Here is a 26,761-nt window from a genome sequence, read left to right on the forward strand (position 1 = left end):
CTATCTTCCTTACTACTCTACCAGCTCCTGGAACTACTAGGCCTCCTGTATCTGTCCATAGTTGAAAAAGACTAGAGTGCTGGTCACTCTGCATACAACAACAAATCTGAAAATAAAATAAATTCCATACCCCATAGGATGGCAAGAAACTGCTCTAGTACCACTATAATAACCCTCAACAGGTGATAGCTTAGTTAAACATCAAGTTTCACAAGATTAATGGTTTGACATTTCGTCAAACACTTTGTATGAAATCTCTATCTTGCTGTCTTTTATCTTTAGATTACTTCCGCTTGCTTGTAATGGTTTAGATTTAGTTTAGATGCATGCAAATGGTTATTAGATGTCCAAACAAAGAAGCTGAAGTACAAATGCAATCTTTTTTGACCATTCAAATACATACATATGATTTCAGCCTGTGAAATGTGCATCTACAGCCAAAAGACATTTATACAAACACTTGGCATGCAATCTAATGACTGAAACTCATAACTACAACTCTCATGAAATTTGCAATTAAATGAAGAACCTGTAGGTGACTGTTGTAGATATCAAATTGCAGCAGATTTGTATGAGGAATAACTTATAACAATATGCTCCCTCCAACTTAAGGCAGATCACAGTTTGCATATAATAGACGTTACCCCAATAAAGAAAACATCAAACTACAAAGGAAAACATAGGTTTGCAACTTATAATTTCTATCTCCAAACCCTTACGAATCAAACCAATTCACTCACAAATATCAACTTCTCTTGTACAGTTAATACACTTGAGAAGACAAATCAAATTGCTATACTTCAACAGCAATTTGCACTACCAATTTCAAACAATCTTCCACTATACTTCAGCAGTGATAAAAAATCCTCGGAACAAACCCTTATACTTCAGCAAGGGCACAAACTTCAAAACCTCAGAAAAAGCCACAAAGGCATCAAAAGAAAATATAATATCCAAGCATGTTTTTCCCAATAAAATGAGCTCATATTTATAATGCCTTTGTTGACAAAAGTTTCCAAAAGAACTTAACTTCTGAAATTGTGAAAGTTTCCCAAAAGAACTCAACTCTTGAAACTTTCCAACTTAACTCTTTTGACAACATTTAATACTTGGCTTAGGCATAATATTAATGAAATAAATGGTCCCTTGCAATGATGACTCAACCCTCAACTTAAGTGATATTATAAAGTTAAATTATAACTTTATAATAAATCATTTAATGATTTAAAAAATTTTGACCACTAAAAATATTATATCTCCCAAAATACTCATCATTTAAATATGTCGTCTAAGATAGGAGTCACACCTATTATTTCTCCATGTGACCAAATGCACTTTCCAAAAATAGAAAGGGTTCATCTCAATCAACACCCAACTTACCACAATTAGTAGTACACAAAATGAAGCCCAAGTGAAGTCCAATATGAGCCAAACGAAGACCAACTTGTAACTTACTGAATTGTGAAGAAGATAAGACCTTCCCAAGCCAAGCCACTGCCTCAGAAGACCCTCTATCCATAATAATCAGCCTAGGAGGATCACAATAATAGGCTAATCTCTCAAACTCTGATATTGGCAAAAATGGGGACATTACATTATGACTTGTGGTAAGAAACACTATGGGACACTCATCTATTATAAATGGTTATATGCCAAATAACTAGGCGTTTTAGACCCTCACCACTAAGTTAGATTCTTGGTCTTGGCATGTGCTTAGCTTATGTTCTATCTAGGCCATAGGTCTAGACTAGGTTTACCTTGTGCACAGATCTAACCTAGAAGCATCCAAGGCACAAGTCCGTCTAGGTTCGTCCAAGGCATGGATCCATTTGAGTTGCTCGAGGCATGGCCCTTGGTATCTTGGGCAAAGTTGTCGTGTGAATTGTGATGTCCCCATCTAAGGTGATCTAAGCTTCACAGAACTCACACAAAAGGAACCTGCCAATCAATATATTGAGCAATTCAATTTTCTTTGGAACATACTCTATTCCCATGAGGTCCAAAAAATGAATATTGCGAGTTCAACATCTCACTGAAATATCCTTTCAAGGGAACAATTGCTTGATGGGAACCTTAATACTCCAAGTAAGAGGATTGATATCTTGGTATTGATTGATGGTTCGTGGAGCATACCTCATGAAGACAAAGCTTATCATTTACTGAAACTAATAGAGGAACTGTTTTTAATACCAAGAAAGCCAGTATCGAAAGTCTTGACTATGTAATGTCCCTTTTTCTATAAACGGAGACACTAAGTGTAATCCTTTATAATTCAATGAGATATAAAAATAATTGTCAATAATTAAAGACGATTGAATGATGCTTAGTTCCAAATGCATATGCTATTAAAAATGATAATGATTGGTATTGTCAATAACTTAAGTCTATCGAATGGTGCTTAGTTCCAAATGCATAAGATGCTCTTATTAAATACAAGCCTCCAAGAGTGTTAAACCTTCGTCATTGTCTATCTCCTTCCCTTTATCCCCGAAAGTTCATCTTCCAATATTTATCTTCCTCCATCTCTTCATATAAATCCCTCATTATCTCCTTCGTCTCTCAATCCTTCCTATCATTTCACTCGATCACCCATTACATCCTTTGCCATTGGCATCTAGCAAGAGCTCTAGGCTACCTTCATACAATAGCACCGGGCTACCTCCATATAACCCAATACCATCCATCCCACCAACTCCAATGGTTCATGCTATCCACCATCCTATCCATCTCTTCTAAATATACAAAATCAAATACAATCATCCCATCCAATCACATCGCTTATCTTATTCCCAAGCTTACTACAAGCCTTGATCACAATCCAATCATCATTGGGATGTCTCCTTCCCAATCCTTGTTTTGTTGGATTTACTATTCCCACATCAACATCACTCCATTCATCATCAATCCAACTTGGCATCTCAACTTGACAAGGGCAACTTCATGTTTGTCTTTGCATCATTATCCACACTCCCAACCCCTTGTGTAATTTTAAAATATTTTAAATCGTCTTATACATAGTGCCAATCGTGTTTCCACCTAGGCTCATTTGACATGTGTCCTTACGTCACATTCCTTGTGTGAGTCAAAAATGTGTCATCAAAAATGTATCCCTATCTTTAGCCAATACTTCAACAATCATCCCCTAGTCCCTTGAAGGTTTGAGTAACTCTCTTGTCTCCTGTCATGGGAATCCTAGAATAGCTTTCATCATCAGACTTTGCAAGATGTATCCTTCCTCAAGTTAGACCAATCAAGTCAATCATCATCCATTATCCTCCCTATCGCAAAAGGTACATGAGATACTTGTTATTTCTTGGGTTTTGTTGGATCTTTGTTTATCTTTTATCTTGAACTTCTTTGTTTTACCTCCATATGGTTGCCGCAAGCCTTTATTTCACGTGTTGTGATTGGTAAAACTAGCAAGATGCTCTTGCTTCTTTTTTCTTGTGTGCATGTGTGTGGATGTGTCACTTTTTGGTTCCACATGTGATCCATGCAATCATATGTTACATTGGCACATATTGCTTGCTTCTAATTCTTCTAGCATCATATCCACCAAAGTCCACTATGGCTTTGAGAGATGTTAGACTAGTTTTTTTGTTCGTTGTGTCAATCCTATGCATGTAATGCAAAGTTACCTTGGTTCCTCATTCTTGAGTGTATTTACTATTATCATTTACTAAATCAAAATAAATGCTCACTATATGTCCCCTCATCCATCTTTCATGAATGTTGCTAATCCATCCATCCTCTCGTTCTATCCCCTGATCATTTGGCATTATCTCCCCAACAACTTTTCTTTCATTCATCTTCCCTTTCATTTATCTTTTTCACTGCATCATCATATCATTAAGTCTCACAATATATAGATTTTTAGTCTATCTCTTACCACTTCCATTCTTGCATTACTGTTATCATTCATCCTTCTTGCATGCATCACCTCATCCATTTTGAGAGCACACTTGTGCTCTATTGAACCTACATTTCCTCTCGCGGAGCAATCTTATCCTCATCTACATCGTCTTTCCTCCTAGTCACTTTATTGAATGACTATGGCATCTTTTATAATCCATTAATTTTCTTCATAGTTGTCTTAATTTTCTTTGAAATGATGCTACCATGTAACACCATCTCAAAGAAAGGAAAAATGTAGACACATAAATCTAATCATTAATATTTGATCAAGTTAATCATCATAAACCCCCTTACCATATAGTCAAATATTAATTAAATAATTTAATTCTTTGATTAATGTCCCATGTCTTCTATAGTCCTAGGTAAATTAATTCATTTAATTTGTCTATAGTCCTTAATCTTATTTAATTAAATATACCTCCACTCTTATTAGACTAATTTCTTTTTCCCAACTTCCTCTTTTTTGAATTTAAATTAATTCAAATTTCCTAAAAACCCCGTCAACTTGCACATACCTACCAAGCTCACTTGCATGTTAATCCCTCATTTGATTAAGTAAATGGAATCATTTACTTAATTGATCCTCACTTCTACCACATGAAACAAAAAGGAATTGGAAATGTGTCCACTCATTTTCTCTCCCATCACATCCTCCTAACTTTTCCACTTGCCCTCTAATCACTTTTTCCTTAAGCCTGATCTCCTCCCTGAGCATGTGCACATTCCTAAACACAGGGATTACGCAACAAGGTCAAACCTTGTCCACCTCAACCTTAAATGCCCAACCAAAATTGGAAAGGACCCAGATGGGTTCTTATATGACTGTCCCCTCCCAAGATTATTAAATTCTTTTCCAGTCCCCCAAATGTCCTTTTGGGGTGTTGAGACAAGAAATATTTTATGGCAAATCTTCCTCTCAACCCCCAATGTTCTGTCATCCACTCTAAGGTTGACACTTGTCAACCTCCCATAGCGTGTGAGAACCCTATCCATTAGCCACCCTTGATCATCTCCCACTCCATCCTAGCCTTCCATTCCAATTCCTTAACCAAAACTCTTGCATTCCATTCTCATGATGCAACTTTCAAATTGTGCACTTTTCATCTTGGCATCATCATCTTAAGCATTTACCATATCCTTTACAATCTTGAGCAACTATGGAGCAAATTCATGCCTTTATGTTGTTGAATCCATGAGCACACATACAACCATTCACCCTTGGCATATCATTACATCAAGAAGGCTATTGTTTTGCTACTTTGATTGCATTTCTTCTTGTTTTCAGCCTTCTTTTGTCTAATCTCATATGTTGCTTTGAATTTGTGGTTTGATTGTGTTTACTAGTTATTGCATTCTCTTTAGGACCTCCTTTTCCTTGCACACAAATAGTAATGTACATTGGTGGGTTGGACAGAAACAATATGGGGCAATAGTGAAGAGCAAAACAATTCAAATAAATGAGATCATTAATGATTTGTCAACAGCAATTAAGAGATACAAACCAAAGACTATCAATTTAAGGAAAGAATTGAATAATCAAATGATTAGTCACAAACTATTGATAAGATAACAATTGGAGACAATGCAAACTTAATATTGAAGGGTTTAAATAGCGACCATAGTCCCTAAGGGAAGGCAGCGCTTAAAGAGGAAATTAATTCAGTGGCAGCAACTTGAATAAAATATTAATGACAGCAATTATGACAGACGATAAAATATACAATATGAATAATTAAGATAAAGCAATTCGTTTAAGCTAACAAATAGTCATTAAGCATGAATAGTAATGATTTTCTTATGCTATAAGGGGATGCAATCTGACTGGGAAGAGTCATGTTCATGGAAAGGATGCAACCATTCTCTCTTGCAAGAGACCAAAGGGGAAATCAATAGCATTTTAAATAGTGAAATTCATAAACCTTTTCCCTTATTTGTATCCATATTTGGATCTGCTCAATCAAGCATTCACCTTGGGCATCAAACAATTGTATACAATTAAGGAACAGCATCAGAAAGATTGTTGTTGCAAGTATATATAAATCCAGATTAGAGACAAAAACTCACTGCTATAAGCAATATCCACTGAGTTGCAAATTCATATTCACACATTAGACATAGCAGCATATTTGTAATTGCAGAATCGTATCAAAATATCAGACACAGCTTATATTGCTATAAGCCTGTAAGTAGTAATTGCAAAGTGCTTGCATGAGTTGAGAGATCAATATCAGATATAGCACTTTGTAGTATCATTGCTGTCATCAAAACAAGGTTAATTGCATAACTCACATCAGCATATTAGGAAGAGCGGAGATTTCTATATATCTACAGAATATCCAATCCATATATTGTTATTTACAGATTATACATGTTATCAAGACAATCTTAGCATTATATATAGACCTAATCACCTTGTATATATTCAATTGCCAAATTAGAGATAGCAGTTATATTGTCTTATATATCTTATCAATTTCCTAATCTAAAAATTTATATGTGGTATCATAGATCCTTATTCAGTGTTAATTGAGACTCTTGAGGAAGGAAGTCTTTTGGAATTGATTTTGCAAGTTAACTGGCTCGATTTCATAAGGTATCAGAATAGGGGACATTACATAAGTTTGGACCTTTTATCGCAATTCCTAAACAATATGTTGAAGCTCATCTTGTGTTGAGAGCACTTTGAAATTCATGCAACTTCAAAATGGATATGTCAACTATAAACATGCAAGATTTGTGAAGTTGAATAGAACTAGGCAATATAAATTACAGCCCCCACAACAAAAAGAAGGGAATGAAAAATGCTCAAAAATATCTCACACATGAGCCCTACAACAAACAAGGTGCTTCCCTATACAACTAATAAAAAGGGGGCAGTTAGGTCATGCACTTCTACTTAATGGACAAGAGTCTCACTTATTAAATAACCATCAGTTGTTGCAGGTTACATTAAATTCTTGACAAGGGACATACACTTGAGATGAAGCTTATCCTATATGTACACAAAGAGATTTTTGGGATTCCTAAGATGCTTTCTAAATTAAACAAATCATGAATTGAGAAGTCTAGAAAGTCTTTAAAGATTACTGCCATTACGTAACTGACAAATTATGGCTATGCATAAATCATAAGTTCAGCTTAAAGTTCTACAACTAGTGTTGATCAGAAATTGCTATATGAATTACTATCTTTAACAAACAATTAGATACATACATGTGAGCAACTAAACACTGAGTGGCAGTGTACCTCAAGTAGCCCCTTGCTTGGGGTATATGAACTCGCTTACATAAAATTACCAATCGTCAATACTTCATGTAAATCATTTCACATAAATAGTTATGATAGATATCAAATTTTCTGATTTTTGATTGCTGACTTGAAATGAGAAAAATACAAAATACTTGGTCACTTACATTCCATCGGTTTTGCAATACATATAAGTTGACTAATATTAATTAACTCAAACTTAACACTACACTTATCCATGTTAAGCAAGGAGAGAGTAATTCTTTCAGAAACAAAGAACTTGAGGATTCAGGAATAAAATCTTGACACGAGTATTCTAATATTAAATAGAAAACCCGGTCATGGAGCCATGTGTGGAAAGATAGTGAAATCATGCAACAGAAAGGCTCTGAAATTAATTTCACCATAAGAGTCTTTACTCCAGTAGACATTTGTTAGCATACAAGTCCAATGCAGCTACTCAATCTCGCTTTGCTGTGGCTAGACCAACTCTCTTAGCATGTTGTTGCAAACCCACTTTTTTGGACTACCAAGTGTTTGTTCCTTTTAATATCTCAATTTGTTGTAGATTTTCAACTGGAAGGACTCTCGTGCTACCTATGGCAATTATGCATCTTCTCTCCCTTTATTTGCAAAGTATGTCACCATTTCCACAAAAATAACTATCGATCGTAATTTATCATACTATTTCATCACATTTTAGTCAATAACCATGTACACGAGCAAATTTTTATCAAAACTCAGAATTATGTTTAGTACTTCATATCTATTATGAGTTATACAAATTTTAACATAAAAGTCATATATTCTTGGAAAATTGTAGGAAATAAAAGACAGGGTGGCATTTAAGGAAAAATTAGGAACTCGTCACTCCCCCAATAAATTCTTGCTTTCCCTCAAGCATGGGACAATCTCTGGTTGTGCATCAAGGCTATCTGAAATCGATCAGAAATGTAAAATTGTTATGCTGATGTTACTAATTCCAATAGACTTCTATCTTATTTTCTAGTATGTCCCATCTAATATCTTGTGCTCTGTCATCAAAAAGAACCATTCCTTTCCAAAGTAGAATGACCCACCATAACAATGGTGACTGGAACATCAACGTACCCAGAATAGTTTAGATTCTCCTTCCATCTTGATCTACTTGTGTGCTAGCTGAATTGTTGCATGATAGTTGTACAAGGTGTGCAGTTCAATCCATGTTTATACTCTACTGCCATCTTAATCTACTTGTATGCTAGCTGAATTGTTGCCTGATAGTTGTACAAGGAATGCAGTTCATTACTTTTCAACTTGTCTGTCAATGTCGCCTCCCTGCTATGAATCCTAGAGCCTCTCATCCTGTAGTCCAAGCCATCCGCCCAAACATTATTGTAGTTCGAATCTTTTGTGCCAAAATCTGATCTTGAGTGTCTAGTAGGCCATCAATCATGAGCCAAATATCTAATATCTTGTTTGGATTATCTGACTCTACTTTGAGATTTAGCGAAGTTAATTTTTCCATTTTCCTATACTAGCACATCTGATGTCCCAACAATACCAAACCAAAAGGGAAAAATGGACATACAGGCAATACCAATACCCAATCCTGTACCCAAACTAGCAACTTAGGTCAAACAAAATCTATAATGATCCTACCCATTGCATTTTGGTTACTGACCTGAGTAATATTTCAGCATGAGGTCTTGTATTTTGCCATGGTATGCAAGTATCCAAATTTCAATGGACAACATGAACCTTTACAATCTTTTAAAAATGATTGCAAATGTTACAACTAAATGCAATTTGATTTATTGTGCATTTAAATTTTATGGATGAAATTGAGTTGATATTTAAAAGAAGTAAAAAGAATTTACTACTGGCAAAAACAGCAATAAATGTCATGTCTGAAACATACCAGAGTTCCAATTTTCTAACATAATAAGCTAAGGTGGTGCACAAAGTATTCATAGTCCAACCATACCGCTGCATTTATTATTCCTTGCAATCCTTCATCATCCAATCCTTGACGTAGTGCATCCCTAAGACTTACCTGCCACAATAATCACAAATCTGTTCAAATCTGCAACTAATAAGTGAAAAAGAAAAAACAGAAATAACCAATTATATGGATTTGTTAAGTCAACCTAGAACTTCTAAACAGTCAATTTTGAAATTTCTATTTCAAAAGAATCCTTTGATGTAAATTTCAAGTAAAAGGCCAGAGATTTGTTTAAAGCATTCTCGATATGATTGCATTAGAATATTTACACCCTACTATTGTAGGTCGTGCTAATAAGAGATCATAATATGATAAGTACTGCATTAAATTAACTCGTCATTAGCAGAGTTAGTCTGTGTTACAGAAAGAATTAATTTGTGTTATGAAGAGTTAGAACAAGTACCAAGCATATGAATGACTGTATGATGTGTCAAAATATTAGTCACTCCCAACTCTTGATTGGTGTTATTGTTTGTTTCATCTACAATGTTCTTCCAAAACTGGTATTAGAGCCAAGTCAAATTGCTACAACATAAAAACCTAATGCATAACATCACTAGATGTTAAGAAAAATGTATGGTTCATAAAAAAAAGTTTAAGATGAAGATTTGAGCTTCATTTATGGAGAGATAAATAATGATTTTTACTTGCATTCAAATTTCAACGGAGGCCACTATATCATGAATACCAGCCAAAAAATAAATTCACTTTAAGGATCTGTTTGCAGGGTTTGCTGCTCCTTGGAATGTGATGATTTCAAGCAGCCTTGATATGGCTTGTCTTTTGTTGTCCACGGGTTGTACGCCCTTTGCTTTTTGTCTTTGGCTGCTTAGGTAGTGAGCCTGATGCCTTGCTGCAGTTTGCTGTCTATTTTCTGTTTGCCCCTTGTTGTTTGGTCCTTGCTACTAGTTGGACATTATAGGACTACCTTTCACTCTTAATTAAATAAAAAAGGTATAGCTTATGTTTGTTAAAGGAGAAAGGGAAGTAATGTATTGAATTAAGTTACCAGTTCGAGTTCGATTTGAAGCTTGAGTTTGAAGAACTTATTTGCCGGTTCGGAAAATTTTTGGAAAGGGGTCTGGGTTTGTTCATACAAAAACATGTAAAAATTATTAAAATATACATACATATTTATTAAGCCTAGAAGCATGAGTTAAAATTATAATGTCACAAAGTATCATAAAATCATGACTTAAACAACAAAAACACCATAAACTTTAAAACTTGTAATCATAGCATCACGAATTGTGATCAAACCATTATATATTTCAAGTTCAACATCAAAGATTCAAAACATTAAAATTAAATCATAACAGCAAGTTCAAGTATCATTGTTTCAAGTTCAACTAATGGATTACAAATTGCATTATTGTCAATGTTGTCATGTTACAGTTGCATTTTTTATTTTTTGGTTATGGGAAAATGCTTGTGAATGCATAAATATGTAGTCCAAACTTGAATGCACAAGTTGGAGAAGGAAGAGATAGCTGGTTAGGCCTCTTATCATTGTGTTTTTCACACAATGCACTCTGATTCCTTGCTTTCGTACAAACTGTACCTTCATGTAATGTTTTGCATGTGTTTAAGGATGTTAGAAGAGTGAATTAATTTTCCATTGCATTTGGTTTCATTCGATTCAAAATAACCTACATACACACCACAAATGATAATTATGAGCCAACATAAGCCTTTCACTTACAGTTTTTACGATTAAGGATGTGAAAGCTTTATAAAATTTGCTTTAAAAAATCACTTATTGGCCATCTACGGGGACTTGTTCGCCCAAGTTCAACCTTGGTTTGGTCTGGACTAGACCAGTTCGCCCAGCTTCGTCCATCATGGCAACAAGTTCAAACTTGGCTCCAAGAATTTGAACCCTAACCAAACCAGGTTGAGAATTGTACCGGGACTAGGTACTAGCTCGTACCCAAGCATGGTCCGAAGGGGATATGGGCGTACCATGGTAACTAAGGTATTGAAGAAATTTTTCTAGATGTAAGAAGAAATCAATTGTAGCTGCTCAACTAAGAAGACAAACAAAAGAGAATTGAGCAATAGAGCAATAATATAAGGCCTACACAAAGTAAAAGTATAATAGAATGATAATCAATAGCTAAAGCCATCATCTGAAGACCTCTGCAAATACTTTAAACACTGAAATAGTTAACTTTCAAGAAACTAAAAATCCAATAGTAGGAAGCCGAAGATTAAACCTGACCAATCCTGATGAAATATTTTCAATCCACAAATCACATACAAATTATAAATGGTAACAAAATGACGAGACATCCACATGCACAGAACAAACTCATGCCAAAACAAAAGCATTAAAAATGAATCAATAAACATCACTAAAACACTTTGTCGAAAATCTAAATAATGGAAGAAAAGCCATACAAAATCCAATGGCATTACAAAATTGCATCTAAATTTCTTCACCGTTAGATCAACATTTCAAAAATTATTATTTTTTAGTCAAAATTCTTAATCAAGATTCAACGCCTTTCAAAATGTGTGTTCATCATCTTCTCTTAAATTTGAGGATTGTCACTAACCCCACAAACTTCCAAGAACAATGCATGTTTAATTTGCCATTCTAGCAAGATCGGAAATCTTGTAGCACAATTCCAATACTCAATCTGCTTGTAAGATGAAAGGGCAGCCAAGAAGCTTTCCTGCTATGCACAAACAAGCCCATCCATAGCTATAAACTCAACTGATCATGTACATTTTGTTAGCCATTAAATGTGTCAATGATGTCAAAAAGTATTTCTATGACGTGATTATATTGAAGAATCATTGTTTTTTGACGACAAGATTCGTGCAACTACAGTAAAGATTAAATAAAATCTCTCAAACTTACGGCGACATTCAAGATTGTACGATAAGTAAAATTCAATGAAGTTTTTTATTTTATTTTATTTCTTAAATACAATAAAGTTGTTAAAACAAAGTCTTTGACTTAAAAGTTTAAACTTGTGGTATCACAAGGTATGAATCGAATCTATCTGTCAAAGTGATTATATCTTAAGCATATAATTATGTCTTCATTGTAATGTATTGATGATAGAAGAATGCTTCAAAGTTGGTGAATTGGTCTATAAAACACTCTTATAATATGGTGAACAGCATCAGTTTTTCCATGCAGCTATCGGGTTAGATATGTGTTGTTCTAATATTAATAAGTTGACAGTGGTTGTATTCTTAACACCTTGTTAATTTCGTTGTCGAGCTCAAACAACTGACAAGTGACATAAAATTAGTGAAACCTTCTATACAAACCAACAACAGTCTTAACTATGTAGCAGAAGTTAAAGAGTTCATAATCTTATCAATAAGAGGTTTCTCAGGTGTATCTATACTTATTGAGCTAGTCAAAGTTTCGACAAATGGCATCAACAAGTTGTTATAATAATATAAACATTGTTCAACTATTTGTGAAGCTTCGTTGGTGTTTATCAGGTCCTTGTATATTTGAAAATACAATTATTATTGTATAAATAAAAGGTTTCTTCCACTATTTGCAACAACCTAGAAAGAACGAGATTGTTAGATGATTGGGGGGGTTGAATCAGTTATAATCAGTTATCCTACAAGCCTTGTAAAAACTTTTCACCAACTTAAGCTCTTTATGCTTTCAGATCATTAGCTTGGTAAACAAACCTAACATCATAAGTTAATCTGATATACACTTTGCATTAAACTATCAACTTCATATACCAAGTATCAAAGTAAACTTTCTGCTTATAATGAGTTCAAGCAATAAACAGTAAACATAAAATAAACATGCAACACAATAAGCATCCACACAATTTTGAGACAAGTATTTAATGTGGAAACCCTATTAAGGGAGAAACCACCTAGGAACCAGAAACCCAAAAATTTCACTCTTCTGAAGTGAGCCCTATTAGGAGCCAACCTTGTTAAAGGTTACAAACACATTATTAATGTGACCTTGTTAGAGGATTTTCACTAAAGATCTAGAACTTATCACTCTTGAAATCTATAGAGTGGTCTGCCCTAAAGGACTTATAAAACATTCAACAGAATGCCACCATACAATAGATTTACAAATAAGACTTGTTGGGTCCACTCAGTTAAAATATTTTCTGCTACAATGGTTAGAGAGTAACAATGAAATGATCTGCTAGGTTTTAGCACTACCTTGCTCGATCAGATCTTTGTGTCGCTCAATCTCCTTCCTTTGTTTATCTTCTTTCTTCTCTTTGATCCCTTTTGGCTGATTCACTCACTATCACATCAACTTAGCACTTCTCTTGCTTGATCTTCACAATGTAGTTATGCTTGGTTATCCTCTGACTATCAATCTCCTTCTTTAACTTGATCAGCAACAATGAACATTGTGGTCATCCCTTAAATAGAAAACTTTTGCCGCTCTTCTAGAATCTTCCAAGTTTTGTCACTTAATCACAATCCTCGATCTTCATCCAACTCTGATTCATTGAATCTAGACACTTGAGTAACACGCTTTCACCTTGAACACTGTGTTCCAATTCAAAGCATAAAATCTCCTTCATCAAATATTCTTTGAATTTCTCTAGTTGTTCATCTCATAACTAACTCTGTCCTTATCCTCGAAACTTCTAAAACAATCTTTATTTTCATCAAATGTCGGCCTCAGATTAAATCTTTTCTAAATTGTTCTTCCTTTCCATACTCAGTTAACATTACATCTTGCTTGGTCAATACTAGACTCGGTTAACACTGTAACTGCTCAGTTAACACTGTACTTCTTTCACTTCTTTATCAAGTGCTCAGTGACAACTATAGCAGCTCAATTAATATTGCGGTTCTTCATTCACCGGCCAAACTATCCTACTTATACATGATCTCAACACTTAATTAAATCATGTAAAACAATCAAACCAACATTATATTGTCAAATTCTAACTCATTCAAGTGCCTATTGAATACCATACACTTATCATCACTTGCATTATCATTATACTTTCTTCAAATTCTCTTCATCAATTAAATAATATGGCACTCTACTGAATTAGCATAATGTTTCACCACTAAGGCTTGACATCAATGACAACATAAAAACTAATATGACTCTTTGACATACATTAACAACATTATTAGTTGGGGCTAAGAATCTGCTCCTTTGGCATTGGTGGCAACACATAAGACATTATTACATTACATTATGAAATAGTAAACCTCATCAAATACCAAAACATCTTCAGCTCTCGTTTCTTGGGTTCGATAGTTCTCTACAACTTCACGATCTCTACTCTTTATCTAGTTTTTTGTTTTGCGTCAAGCTCTCATCTCAGTCTACAAAATCATATGCTCCCACTTAGGATATACTTCTCCATTCATTTAAGCATAATGTAGAACTCCCCCTTTCACATATACTCATGCATTTGCTCCTTTTTTTGCTTCTCTTTTACATTCTCCTTTATTGTTTTTCTCTTCCACACATTCTCTCCTTAGGATATCATCTCTCATATAGTACTTCACTCCCCATTTGACAACAATGCCAAAGATAACTAAAAGCTTGAATGAGAAACTTATAAAACCTTGTAGTTATATCTTGTATCTTGCATGTACTGATTACATCCACTTCATTACAATCACTTTCGCAACTTCAAGATTGTTCCTAAAGAGTGAACTCTTGCATCAACTCCACTAAGATATTCTGATCATCCATGAATTGATGTAACATGCATCATCACCTAGAGAATCTTGGATAGTGAAAGGACACCTAACTTACCTCCTAGATACTCAAAAGAATCCTTAGGCAATGGCTTTGTGAATATATCTGCAATTTGCACCTTAGACTTTACATACTCCAATCTAACATGTTTTTCTTGAGCTTGTTTCCTCAACTAGTGATACTTGATAGATATGTGCTTGGTTTTTGATATGTTAATAGCACTTTGATTGTCACAATAGATAGTAACAGGTTCGGTGACTTCCTCTTCCATATCTTCCAATAGTTGCTTGATCCATTCAATATTTGAACAATTAATAGCAGCAGCAACATACTCAACTTCAGCAATGGACTATGTTATACAACTTTGTTTCTTGCATAACCATATAACTAGCCTTTCTCCTAAATAGAAAGCTCCACCACTAGTGCTCCTTCTGTCATCAACATTTCTTGCCCAATCAACATCAGTATAAACTCTTAGCTCAAAATCACCTTCTTTCTTATAGCATAGTCCATGACTCAATAGTCTTTTGTTCCTTTTAGATATCTAAACATCCTCTTTACTACAATCATATGTGTCTCCTTAGGATTGCTTGAGAATCTTGTAACTATACCAACTACATGTGAAATATCAAGTTTGTTGTGGACAACCTATTGCAACTTTCCAATCATTGATCTGTACTATGTCTCATTCACTTCAACAATGTTGTCTTCCTTAGAGAGTTTGCATCCAATGACCATAGGGGTGCCAACTAGCCTTGACACATCCATACCAAATGTTTTCAATATCTCCTTAATGTACTTAGATTGAGTCACATATATTCCACCTTTTGTTTCATGAACTTGTAAACCAATGAAGAACTTAATCTCACCAAATATAGACATCTCAAATTCTTTACTTATTTGTTGAGCAAATGACTTGCATAACAAATCATTACCACCAAATATTATATCATGAACAAATATTTCAGCAATTAGAACCTTATTCAACTTCACTTTTCAAATGCAGGTTATTGTTATCACTTGTCCTAACAAATCCAATTCCGATTAAATATGAATGCAACCTTTCATACCATGCTCTCGATGCTTGCTTCAATCCATACAAGGCTTTGTTTAGTTTACACACCAGATGCTTCCGATTTGTCTCCACAATCTTCAGGTTGTTCAATAAAGACTTCTTCCTCTAGCATTCCATTCCGAAATGCAACCTTAACATCCATTTGATAGATTTTAAATCTCATGTAAGTTTCATAGGCCAATAGAGTTTTGACTCCTTCTAATCTAGCAACAAACCTTTACAAACTAGTCAATTCCTTCTTCTTGGGCATAATCTTTACAAACTAGTCTGGCCTTGTTCCTCACAACTTCTCCTTTCTCATTCAATTTGTTTCTGAATATCCACTTGATTTCAATCACATCTTGTCTTGGGGTCTCAATACCAGTGTCCATGTATTGTTCTTCTCAATCCAATCTATCTCCTCATCCATAGCATTGATCAAATCATCATTCTCAAGTGCATCTTACAATTCTAGGCTCAAATTCAGCAATCAATAATGTATTGTTCTTCAACTTACTTCTTGCCATAACTCTAGCACTCTTGTCTCCAATGATTTGATCTTGTGAATGATTCCTTCACACATACTCCAACATTATCATTACTCAGTTGGGGCTCAACATTTTACTCGGGTTGTTCTTTTTGTGGCTCGAGTAATGCAGGTTGTTGCTCGGTAGCTCTTTGTTGTTTCTCGGTGTACCACTGCAATGACTTAATTAGGTGTTGGGGTACAATATTAGGTGCATCATCATGAACATACACAAATTTGTTGTACTCCTCAAATTCTTTCTTGCTCTCCTCATCATTCTTATCTGCAAACTAATCAATTCCAACATTTGCACTTTCAATCATTGTATCAGTCAATTTATATAAACATTTGTAAGCCTTACTCCTAGTAGAGTGACCTAGGAAAATAGCTTCATCACCTTTTGAATCAAACTTCCAATTTCTTGTATCTTTACGTATATAACACCTACTTCCAAAACATTTGAAATAACTTATATTCAGTGTATGAGCATACCAGAGTTCATATGGTGTCTTGTTTGTTCCTTTCTTCAATTGAACTCGGTTAAGAGTGTAAACAGCAATGTTTATAGCTTCTCTCCAGAACATTTGAGCAACTCCTTTTTCAATCAACAGTGTTCTAGCACAATCAACAATAGGTTTGTTCCTTTTCTCTCCAATTCCATTCTATTGTGGTGTCTTCAGTGTAGACAACTCACCACCTCTACCAAATCTCAAACATTTCAATTGTTTACCAGTTTCCTTTTCAACACTAGCTTTATTTCACTTGAACATATCAAATGCATAAGATTTGAACTTCATAAACATTACAGTCATCATTCTAGAATAATCATCAAGAAATGGAATAAAATATTGTTGCCCAAGTTTCAATTCATCTCTTTTTGCCTTAGGTTTGAGTCATGTTAATGTCAATGTCTTGAGTTTGTGTTTAGATTGCCCATAGGATGGGTTTTCTTCTCATCATTCCTTTGAGGTAACTTGATACGGGAAATCATATGAGCAATGCACCAGTCCAATGGCTAGGTGATTAGGTTTTGGAGGGATTGTTATCCGCTTACCTGATGAGAAAAGGGTCTGAATATTCTGTTGATTCATCTTTCTTTGTTCCTAATCATGTTGAAGACAAGGATTCATGTTGTGTAATAGTTTTTCATGGAAGATATTGCAAATGATCAAGATCGAATGCAAGAGAAGCAAATAAATCATCAAAAATGGTGGAAGAACCTAGTCAAAGGTGATACGACCCTCATTACAACGAAATTGAAGGCTTATATTTAATCTACACATCTACGTTGCGAAGTTCACAAGTCAAATGGCTTAGAGACTAAATCCAGATCGTCGAATGAAGACCAGATCAACGGATGATGTTTTAACGATGGAATTATAAGTATTCAATGATGAATCTCCTCAACTGTTAGATCTTAAAAAATCCATGCTTGTCATTATGTCGCTATAAAGTGTTGCGCGAAAAATAACCAAAGCGACATAACGATAGCGTGACACGTGGAACAGGTGGGACCTCTTTTCAGTCATGTGCAGTAATTAAGAAACACAACGAGGATCGTTGATCTCAAGACAGATCTACAGCTATCACTTTGTCGTTACGGAAAGATGGGGATGCTTTAATCTATGTGACATAACAAAAATGCAACACGTGTCTCGATGGGCCCATCACTTTCTACAGTCGTCAGATTCTCCAAGCAATGAAATACTGCCACAATGTACACAGTTGGAAGGTGGACCCACACTGCAAACCAAACAAGAGATTTTTTCGCAACCGTTAGATCTTAAAAGATCAATGCTTGTCGTTATGTCACTTACAAAAGATGCAAGGAAAATAATCTTAGCGACATAACGACAATTTGACACGTGTACCCAGGTGGACCCGTAGAGAAAGTCATAGAGGAAAATGGTTAGGTTTTAATCGTGATCTTTGGTTTAAGATCGATGACCAAAATTCATAATCCCTGTGACCGTTGAGATACAAATTATATGGATTAGGTGCTAACAACAAAATATGAAGGAAATGAAGAGTTTAACAGGGTTTTTCTGAAGCCGCATGAAGATGAACGGTTTCCAAGTGTTCTTAGAGGTGCCATGGGATCAGGACATCATCAGGAATGATGTCACGTGCCTATACCATGTTGAAGATTAGATATTTTTCATGTATCTATTTTATGACTGTTTCTCTACCAGAACTGAGGGATGACAGAAAACTATAAATGTAATTTCTTTTGACAATACAAAGATCGGCAAACTTGATGGTGAATTGGTCTATAATTCCATTTACCCTATTTGCTTGTCATGTTTTGTTGCCCATGCATAGATTAGTTCTACATTAAGAGTTAAAAGACAATCATATGTGATTTTGTGATAATCATATGGATTCCATTTCATTTTGGTAATTATAGTGAAGGTGATTTCATTTACTTTCTTCATATATGGTTTTGTTTCCTCTCTTGTTGGTTTCATAACATGTTAGATAGTTTCATTGGGAAGTAAAAGATAAATGTGTATGAATCTATGAGTTACTTGTTGGATTCTATTTCATTAAAGGTTTATAGTTGAAAACAATTCCACTTGTCTTCATATGTATTTCTTCTTTCGTTCCTCTTCTGCATTTAGATGGTTAATCTTCATTTAGAATAGAAGTAAGAGTCAAAAATCTCAAGATAATCTACTACAGTCATTCCATTGGGTGTGATAGGTTATTCCAATATATTTTGCCTGAATTGTTTGTGTCTACATACTATTTGGTTATCTTTTACTGCTCTCAGGTTAAGAGCTTATAATGTCAAAACTTATGATCTCATATAAATACATTTATTGCATATCATTACAAATCATAAGGGAGTTGTACCTAGTAATTCAAACGGCAGTGATAGAATACATATACGGACCCATCTGTTGGTAAACATCCTTTTGTCTCTCTAAACATTGGCTATCAAAGAGTCAGTTTATAAAATCTAAGAGGGGGGCAAATTGTTAACCAACAAATTTCTATTACCATAGTAGCTCTCAACTTTCATAGGTCCACATAAATCAGTATGAACCAACTCCACAATATCATTAGATGAATGTGACTTACTTAAAAAACTAGAATTAGTCATCTTACCAAGTTGACATTGCTTACACATAGCATTATCAGATTTATGCAGGTTCACTAAGCCTCTCACTTTCTTCTTTCTACTCACTTTGACCATATTCTCAATGTTTACATGACAAAGTCTCTTATGGCATAACCATACATCTTCAGCTTTGGCAAATAGGCATGTACTTATAGTAGGATCTAGATAAAATAAGTTACCTCTTCTCTATCCTCCAGTTCCAATCAAGTATCCATCAGCATCATAGATATTTATCTTTCTGTTATGAAACTCCAATCGGTGACCTGTGTTATCCAACTGTGCAACACTCAACAAGTTATACTTTAGACCTTGAACCCAGAACACATCATCACATCTTATCATTCAACATCAATAAAACTCTACCTTTCACGCAACATGAAACATTATTTCCAACTTTTACAAATCCACCATCATATTCCTCTAACTTACCAAACTTATCTATATCACCAGTCATGTGATATGAACATCCACTATCAATAATCCATGTATCATTTTTGCTAACATGAGAAACAATGACTTTTTCTTCTCCATACCTTTCCTCATTTGAGTCTTCTTTAACGGCAACATATACCACTTCCTCACCTTCATTCCCATCATTAGAATCTGACACAAAGTGCTCTTCCTCAGCAATATAGCATGACTTCTTTACTTTGACTTTGTAGTCTTTGTAATCCTTGTTCTTTCTATACTTGTTCTCCTTGTCATTCTTTTCACTCTTGTTCTTGTTAGGACATCTAGTAGCAATATGACCAACTTCATTGCATTAAAACATATCAGAGGCAATTTCTTTAGCTCTCGGTAGCCTCCTAACCAGCAATGCTTCAAGCTCATCCATCTCCTTGTCATCTGAATCTGCATCACTTGCATCCTTGCTACACTTCTCTTTCTTTGAACTTCCAATAGTGATGTCTTAAAAGCATTCTCAATCTTAGGTACACTGTTATCAAAGGTACTTAACTCAATGCAGTCAATCTACCGACCAAGGCATCAAGAGTAAGAACATTACCAGCCATAGCTTTGAATTCCTGAATAGCGGATACTCTAATAGCATTAATAGGCAATAAGATTCAAAATACTTTAAATTTCTTCATCACTAATGACTCCTCTAGCAGCTTTGATGGCACTCAAAACTTTCTTGATTTGATTACTGTATTGAACAATATTTTCTCCTTCTTTCATCCTCATGTCATCATACTTTCCTCATAGGCTTTCAGCTTTAGCGCTCAATACATTCTAATCTCCACCATGCACAACTATCGGCTTCTCCACATCTCTTTAGCAGAGCATAGTCTTGAACATCATCGAATTCTGCATCATTTTGTGAAGAAGCAATCTCAATCAGCAAGGTGTTGTGTTCTTTCTTCTTGTTAATCTCCTCAACTGTCATAGGAAGGTTTGGAGGTGCGTGGTAGTTGTCCAGATAATATAATACATTGCTTCCAATTCCTAATAGGTGCAACCTCATCCTGCTTTGCCATGAAGAAAAGTTCTACTTGTTCAGCTTTGGTACCTCTCTCTTATACATCTTCAAATCTTCAGCTTAAGTCCCTTCAAACTTTCTCTTTCAAGCACAGAGCTATGATACCAGTTGTTAGATAACCAACTTAAACTCTTTATACTTTCAGATCATTAGCTCCGTAATCAGATCTAACATCATAACATAATCTCATATACACTTTGCATCAAACTGTCAACTTCATATACCGAGTATCGGAGTATGCTTTCAGCTTATATAAAGTTACAGGAATAAACAATAAACATGAAATACATGCAACACAATAAGAATCCACACAATTTGTAGACAAGCACTTAACGTGAAAACCCTGTTAAGGGAAAAACCACCTCAAAACCGGCAACTGAAAAATTTCACTCTTCTAAAGTGAGCTTTGATAGGAGCCAACATTGTTAATGGTTACAAACACATTATTAATGTGACCTTGGTAGAGAATTTTCATCAAAGATCATCTGGACCTTATCTCCTTCAGAGTTGGTTCTCACTGTTTTTGGGCTCAGACCGACCATCATATTGATACGGAGAACGAATATATAAGTTGCGTTATTTAGCAGAGGTCGAGACAGAGACTCGCTTTATTTTCTATTGCCCTATCTTTTATGAGATCTGAGGGAGATTTTATTGTCTGTTCTGGGATTGTTCCTCTCTTTCATCTTTTTTTAGTTATAGTGATCAGCGGTGTCTCGCGCTTTATCTTCAAGAGGCCACCCTACTCCGCAATAGTACTTTACAGTCACTACTTCCTTACCAACATACACCTGATCAGCTCATTACTCCCTTTTTCTCACCCTTATCTCCTTTACAGGGTGTGAAAAGGCCATCCAGTTCTACCAGTCATTCTAGGTCTGTCAAAGATCGCAGCAGTTTCTTACATCAACGACAATCCTCCAGGAGTTCACAGAGACAAATCAGGGCTTCTGTCTATCCACAATCTTATCCTTCTGTGACTAATTTATTTTCGCCTATGAAGGACTCCTAGCCATGGTAAACTTTAAGAAACCCCCCTCCAAAAAAAGATATAAATTATTGGCGAATATTTCATTATTTTGAAAAACCAAATTATTTTTATTGGCGAATATCTCAATTTTTTAATTTTAGATATTATTTACATTGGCGATTATTTTGGAATCATAATTTTTGAGAAGAAAATATTGACGAATCTCAATAATAAGAGGAAGTTTGCTAATCATCATGGAATATTACAAATCAAAATTGAACTTGTTTTATCTCATGGAAATTATGATAATAATTACATTATATTTTAAATCAATAATGAAAACTAAATATTGGTAATATATCCCTAAAGTAACTAATAATTATGATAATTATTGGTGAATTAATTTTAATTTCTTCGACAATATATAATATTTAGGTGAATTAAATCTAATCATGTATCAAATATTGTGGCAAATCTTTGAGTTTAAATTTTTTAATAAAACAAATTATTGAGTGATTTTAAATATTCTAGAACTAAATTTAATAAAAACGTGGTGATTTAGGTTGCATTAAATTTTAAATTATTAGCCAAAATTACTAGCAAAAAATTTCTAAAATTCGCACAATTACAAATATTCACCACTAAGAAATACCCTACTCCTAGCCTTTGTCTTGGGCTTTCTCTGCACCTCTCTTTTCCTCTTCTTGTTTCTTGTTGCTCGCTTTTCTAGGACACTGCTTGGTGCTCCTGCTATTGTCTGTTGTCTTGTTGTAAACTCTCAGTCCCATAGACCGTTTGTGGTCTTTTGTTGGACATTAATATTATTATCTTATCTTATCTTATCTAAAGGACTTATAAAACATTCAACAGAATGCCACCATACAATGGATATACAAATAAGACTTGTTAGGTCCACTTGGTTAAGAGATTTTTTGCTACAATGGTTAGAGAGTAACAGTGAAATGCTCTGTTAGGTTTTAGCACTACCTTACTTGTTTAGATCTTTGTGTCGCTCAATCTCTTTTCTCTTTTTATCCTTTTTCTCTCTCTAATCCCTTATGGCTGTTCCACTCACTATGACATCAACTTAACACTTCTCTTGCTTGATCTTCACAATGCAGTTCTGCTCAGTTATCCTCTGGCTATCAATCTCCTTCAACTTGATGAGCAATAATGAAGATTTTGTTCATCCCTTAAATAGAAAATTTTTGCCACTCTTCTAGAATCTTCCAAGTTTTGCCACTTAATCACAATTGTCGATCTTCATCCAACTCTGATTCATTGAATCCGGACACTCGGATAACACACTTTCAACTTGAACTTTGTGCTCCAATTCAAAACATAAAATCTCCTTCATCATATCTTATGTGAATTTCTCCAATCAATCATCTCATATCTAACTTTGTCCTTATCCACAAAACTTCTCAAACAATCTTTATTTTCATCAAATGTTGGCCTCAAATTAAAAAATTTCTAAATTGTTCTTCCCTTCCATGCTCGGTTAACATTACATCTTGCTCGGTCAACACTAGACTCAATTAACACTATAACTGGTTGGTTAACACTGTACTTCTTTCACTTCTTTATCAAGTGCTCGGTGACAAATGTAGTAACTCAATTAATATTGTGGTTCTTCATTCACCGACCAAACTGTCTTTGCTTATACATGGTGTCAACACTTAATCAAATCATGTAAAACAATCAAACCAACATTATCTTGTCAGTGTCTAGCTCATTCAAGTGCCCATTGAATACCATACACTTATCATCACTTACATTATCATTATACTTTCTTCAAGTCCTCTTCATCAATAAAATGATATAGCACTCTATTGAATAAGCATAATGTCTCACCAAGGCTTGACATCAATGACAACATAACAAATGATATGACTCTTTCACATACATTAATAGCATTATCAGTTGGGGCTAACATAGGATACCGATAGAAACTAATTTGTTTGTTCTGCCATGAGGAAGACCAGTGGAAGATTAGTTGTACCAATTATATATTTTTGCCGTTATAAATATATCTCCATTTGTTCAGAATGCTGTGGGACAATATATGAATTGAATGAAAGAAAATAATATCAATCTGTCACAAAGGAGAAAATAATATTAATCTTTAATAGAGGAATATATTGATGTGATGTGGAACAGAAAATTGGTTTGAGTTTTTTGTAGTTAGAGTGCATCAAACAGCAATTAAATGTTATTTGTATAAAATCCCGATGAAGAGCAGATGCTGAAAAGATTTCCACGAAGAAGGAAAACTACGTTGATGTGGAGAATAATTGAAGAAGAAAAAATGTATTCAGCTAACCTGGTAAGACAACAGCTACAGTGAAAAGGTTCAGGTATATATTTCAATAATTCATTTTTGATATCTCTCACTCAAAGTCTAACATTTACAAACATAAAGTCTTCAAGCAGTTGCATTATTGTATTCAGATTATTAATTCGTGATTGCAGAGGTTCTTTCAGTTTATCTTGAAATTACATAACAGGGATTCTTCAAGATAAATGTGCAGATCATTCTTCAGTCTATTTACAAAATAATTGTGATTGACTTTTTTCAGTTTGAATTCCAAAAGTGATATTCAAAGTTTTCTCATCCCAAATTCAGTCTGAAGACAATTCATAGAGACATAATCAGAACTATTTTATTGAGTTAAAGTCTCAATTCATTCTATTTTGTAGAAAGGCGTCACATGCATTATATCTATCATTCTTGAATGATCTGTGTTAATACTCAGTTTGTTGTAATTTTGTTTGTAGTGGGTGCTTAAGAAGAACTGAACATGTGCTCATATGTATGGAAGGTAATTCTCTAAGACAGCAATTCAGTGGTTCCATAGGGTTGGAGCCCTTAAACATTATAATGCTTTATTGTGAGGCTGGATTAGGACCGTAGATCATAGTTGCTCACCCTGGTTTTCTCCCTTCTTTGGTTTCCATGTCATATTTTTGTGCAGCGCCTCCTTTCTTGTGGTGCTTCTGTTTTATCTTCAATTTGGTACTTTAACTTGAACAAGCAATAAGAAAAATTTATTAAAAGACTTAACTGAATAATTGTTTAAGTTCTATTTACTACTAATTCACCCTCCTTTTTAGTAGTAAATCTGTGTTCTACAAATTTCCCCTCGACAATTTAACATGTTCTAATGGATAGCCGACATTTTACCTTGTGACAATGTACACTACTAATGGCAATCAAATGCAACCTTCTTTACAATCCCTATGCAACACATACTCTCAATTGTTCTGGAAAAGATTTTACTCCATTAATTGAACGGGAAGCAATTCACAGAATACTCAATACATGAGATGTAAAGATGAACTCAATGACCTTTGATAAATATTCACAAACAAGTGAATAACAGGATTTTTGCTATCTATGCTGCAGGCCTAAAACAAATATCCAGGAACAAGTGAATAAATCTCCTCGCTAATAGTTGCAGCAGAGCTACCTTTGATCGCTCCACTATTTCAGTCCTTAACCATCCTCCACTTCTTTTGATGGTCTGTGTGTCCTTTGCTTCTCAATGAATGAAATAGTCCATTGCTATGTGCAGAATAAAACTATAACATATTGCAAGTTGGGTCTCTCTACACCTTGATTTTAATTTTGCTGCCCATTGGTTTAAAATTTTCTCAATTTACTTTCATAATAATTGTGAGTCAATGTTAAAGGGTTATGATTATAACCACAAATGGACAACTTAAGGACAGCAGGGAAACAACACTAAAACCGCAGTTGCCAAGGTTTAGTCTTGATGATGTTAATAGAAAAGATCCTAGAGATCACATATACACAGAACATAGAATATAAATGCATGTCTATTACAATTAGCATTGTTCACAATTTCTAGAAATTGTTTTTCTATACATGAAAACAATGTCCATAGTCTCCACAATATGGACTGAAAACCTGAAATAAAAATGAACCAAAAATATGCGAATGATTTAGTTACAACAGACGCAACATTTTGTCATAATTCTATTGATTCATTTGTAACAATAACACAAAGTGCTTACATCCAAACCACAAAGCACTTTGACTACAACTCTTCGATCATTCATTTTATTTAATGTGTGCCTTATCAAATATTCATATGGATAGAAGTCTAACAAAATATAATGCTAAAATTGCTGTCCATCAGAATGTATAACCACAAATAAGCAAAAGAAAAGGAAAAACAATACATGCAAGATACCCTACAAAAATCAAAACAATCAGGAAGATATTTAATAGGAAAGTTTTACACCTCTGAAGGGCCAAAAAGGCAAACTTTGAAGTTTCCATCTGCCAAAAGGCGCAATCGATTGCATCCACTACAGAAATGTTGTGTCATTGATGTAATGAAAGAGATAGTCCCCTGAAAGCCTTCTATCTTAAAGTTCTTCGCCGTGTCAGATGGATGATCCTTAAGCCGTTTGATACCTTGGTACTGCTGCACCTGTCATGACTCATAGGAAACCTATTTAATCTCTGATAACCATGTGGCTAAAATCCATTAAAATGAGCAAGAGAGCTTCTACTACAAAAAATCTGTTTAATTTTATCAACATTATAGATCAAACTACATGATCCCTTATCGGGATAATTAAAATGATGTGCGAATGGCAGGAGTGGCACAATATAAATGTATGAGATGCCAAGACGATGACGCAGAAACTAAACAAAAAATTAGGTAGAGGATAACACACCCAAACAGTTAGTACCGAAAAATTGAGCCTAAAATAAAAAACACAGGGTAAGAGCAAAGGATAATA

At 34.5% G+C, this 26,761-nt stretch overlaps 1 protein-coding gene across 25 annotated transcripts in view; it reads right to left on the minus strand.

Moving 5' to 3' along the window:
* CNX2 (cofactor of nitrate reductase and xanthine dehydrogenase 2) overlaps nucleotides 1-26,761 on the minus strand; it is a 130,160-nt gene that overhangs the window by 52,688 nt on the left and 50,711 nt on the right. For 12 of the 25 annotated variants that reach the window (XR_016362270.1, XR_016362269.1, XR_016362271.1 and 9 more), the window contains 3 exons: nucleotides 26,254-26,445; nucleotides 10,155-10,226; nucleotides 9,128-9,196 (listed from right to left, as the gene is read on the minus strand). Coding sequence is in view for 17 of the 25 variants with exons in the window: in XM_089819969.1 (XP_089676095.1) it covers nucleotides 9,128-9,196; nucleotides 10,155-10,226; nucleotides 26,254-26,445 (333 nt within the window). In the remaining 8 variants the exon portion in view is untranslated. Of the gene's footprint in view, nucleotides 1-9,124; nucleotides 9,197-10,154; nucleotides 10,227-26,253; nucleotides 26,446-26,761 lie in introns of all 25 variants that reach the window. The other 13 variants (XR_016362274.1, XR_016362275.1, XM_089819971.1 and 10 more) reach the window with 3 other exon arrangements.

Source organism: Cupressus sempervirens, chromosome 3 (genome assembly GCF_028749045.1).
Source record: "Cupressus sempervirens isolate cs-2001-9-10 chromosome 3, ASM2874904v1, whole genome shotgun sequence".
In the NCBI taxonomy this organism is placed as follows: Eukaryota; Viridiplantae; Streptophyta; class Pinopsida; order Cupressales; family Cupressaceae; genus Cupressus; species Cupressus sempervirens.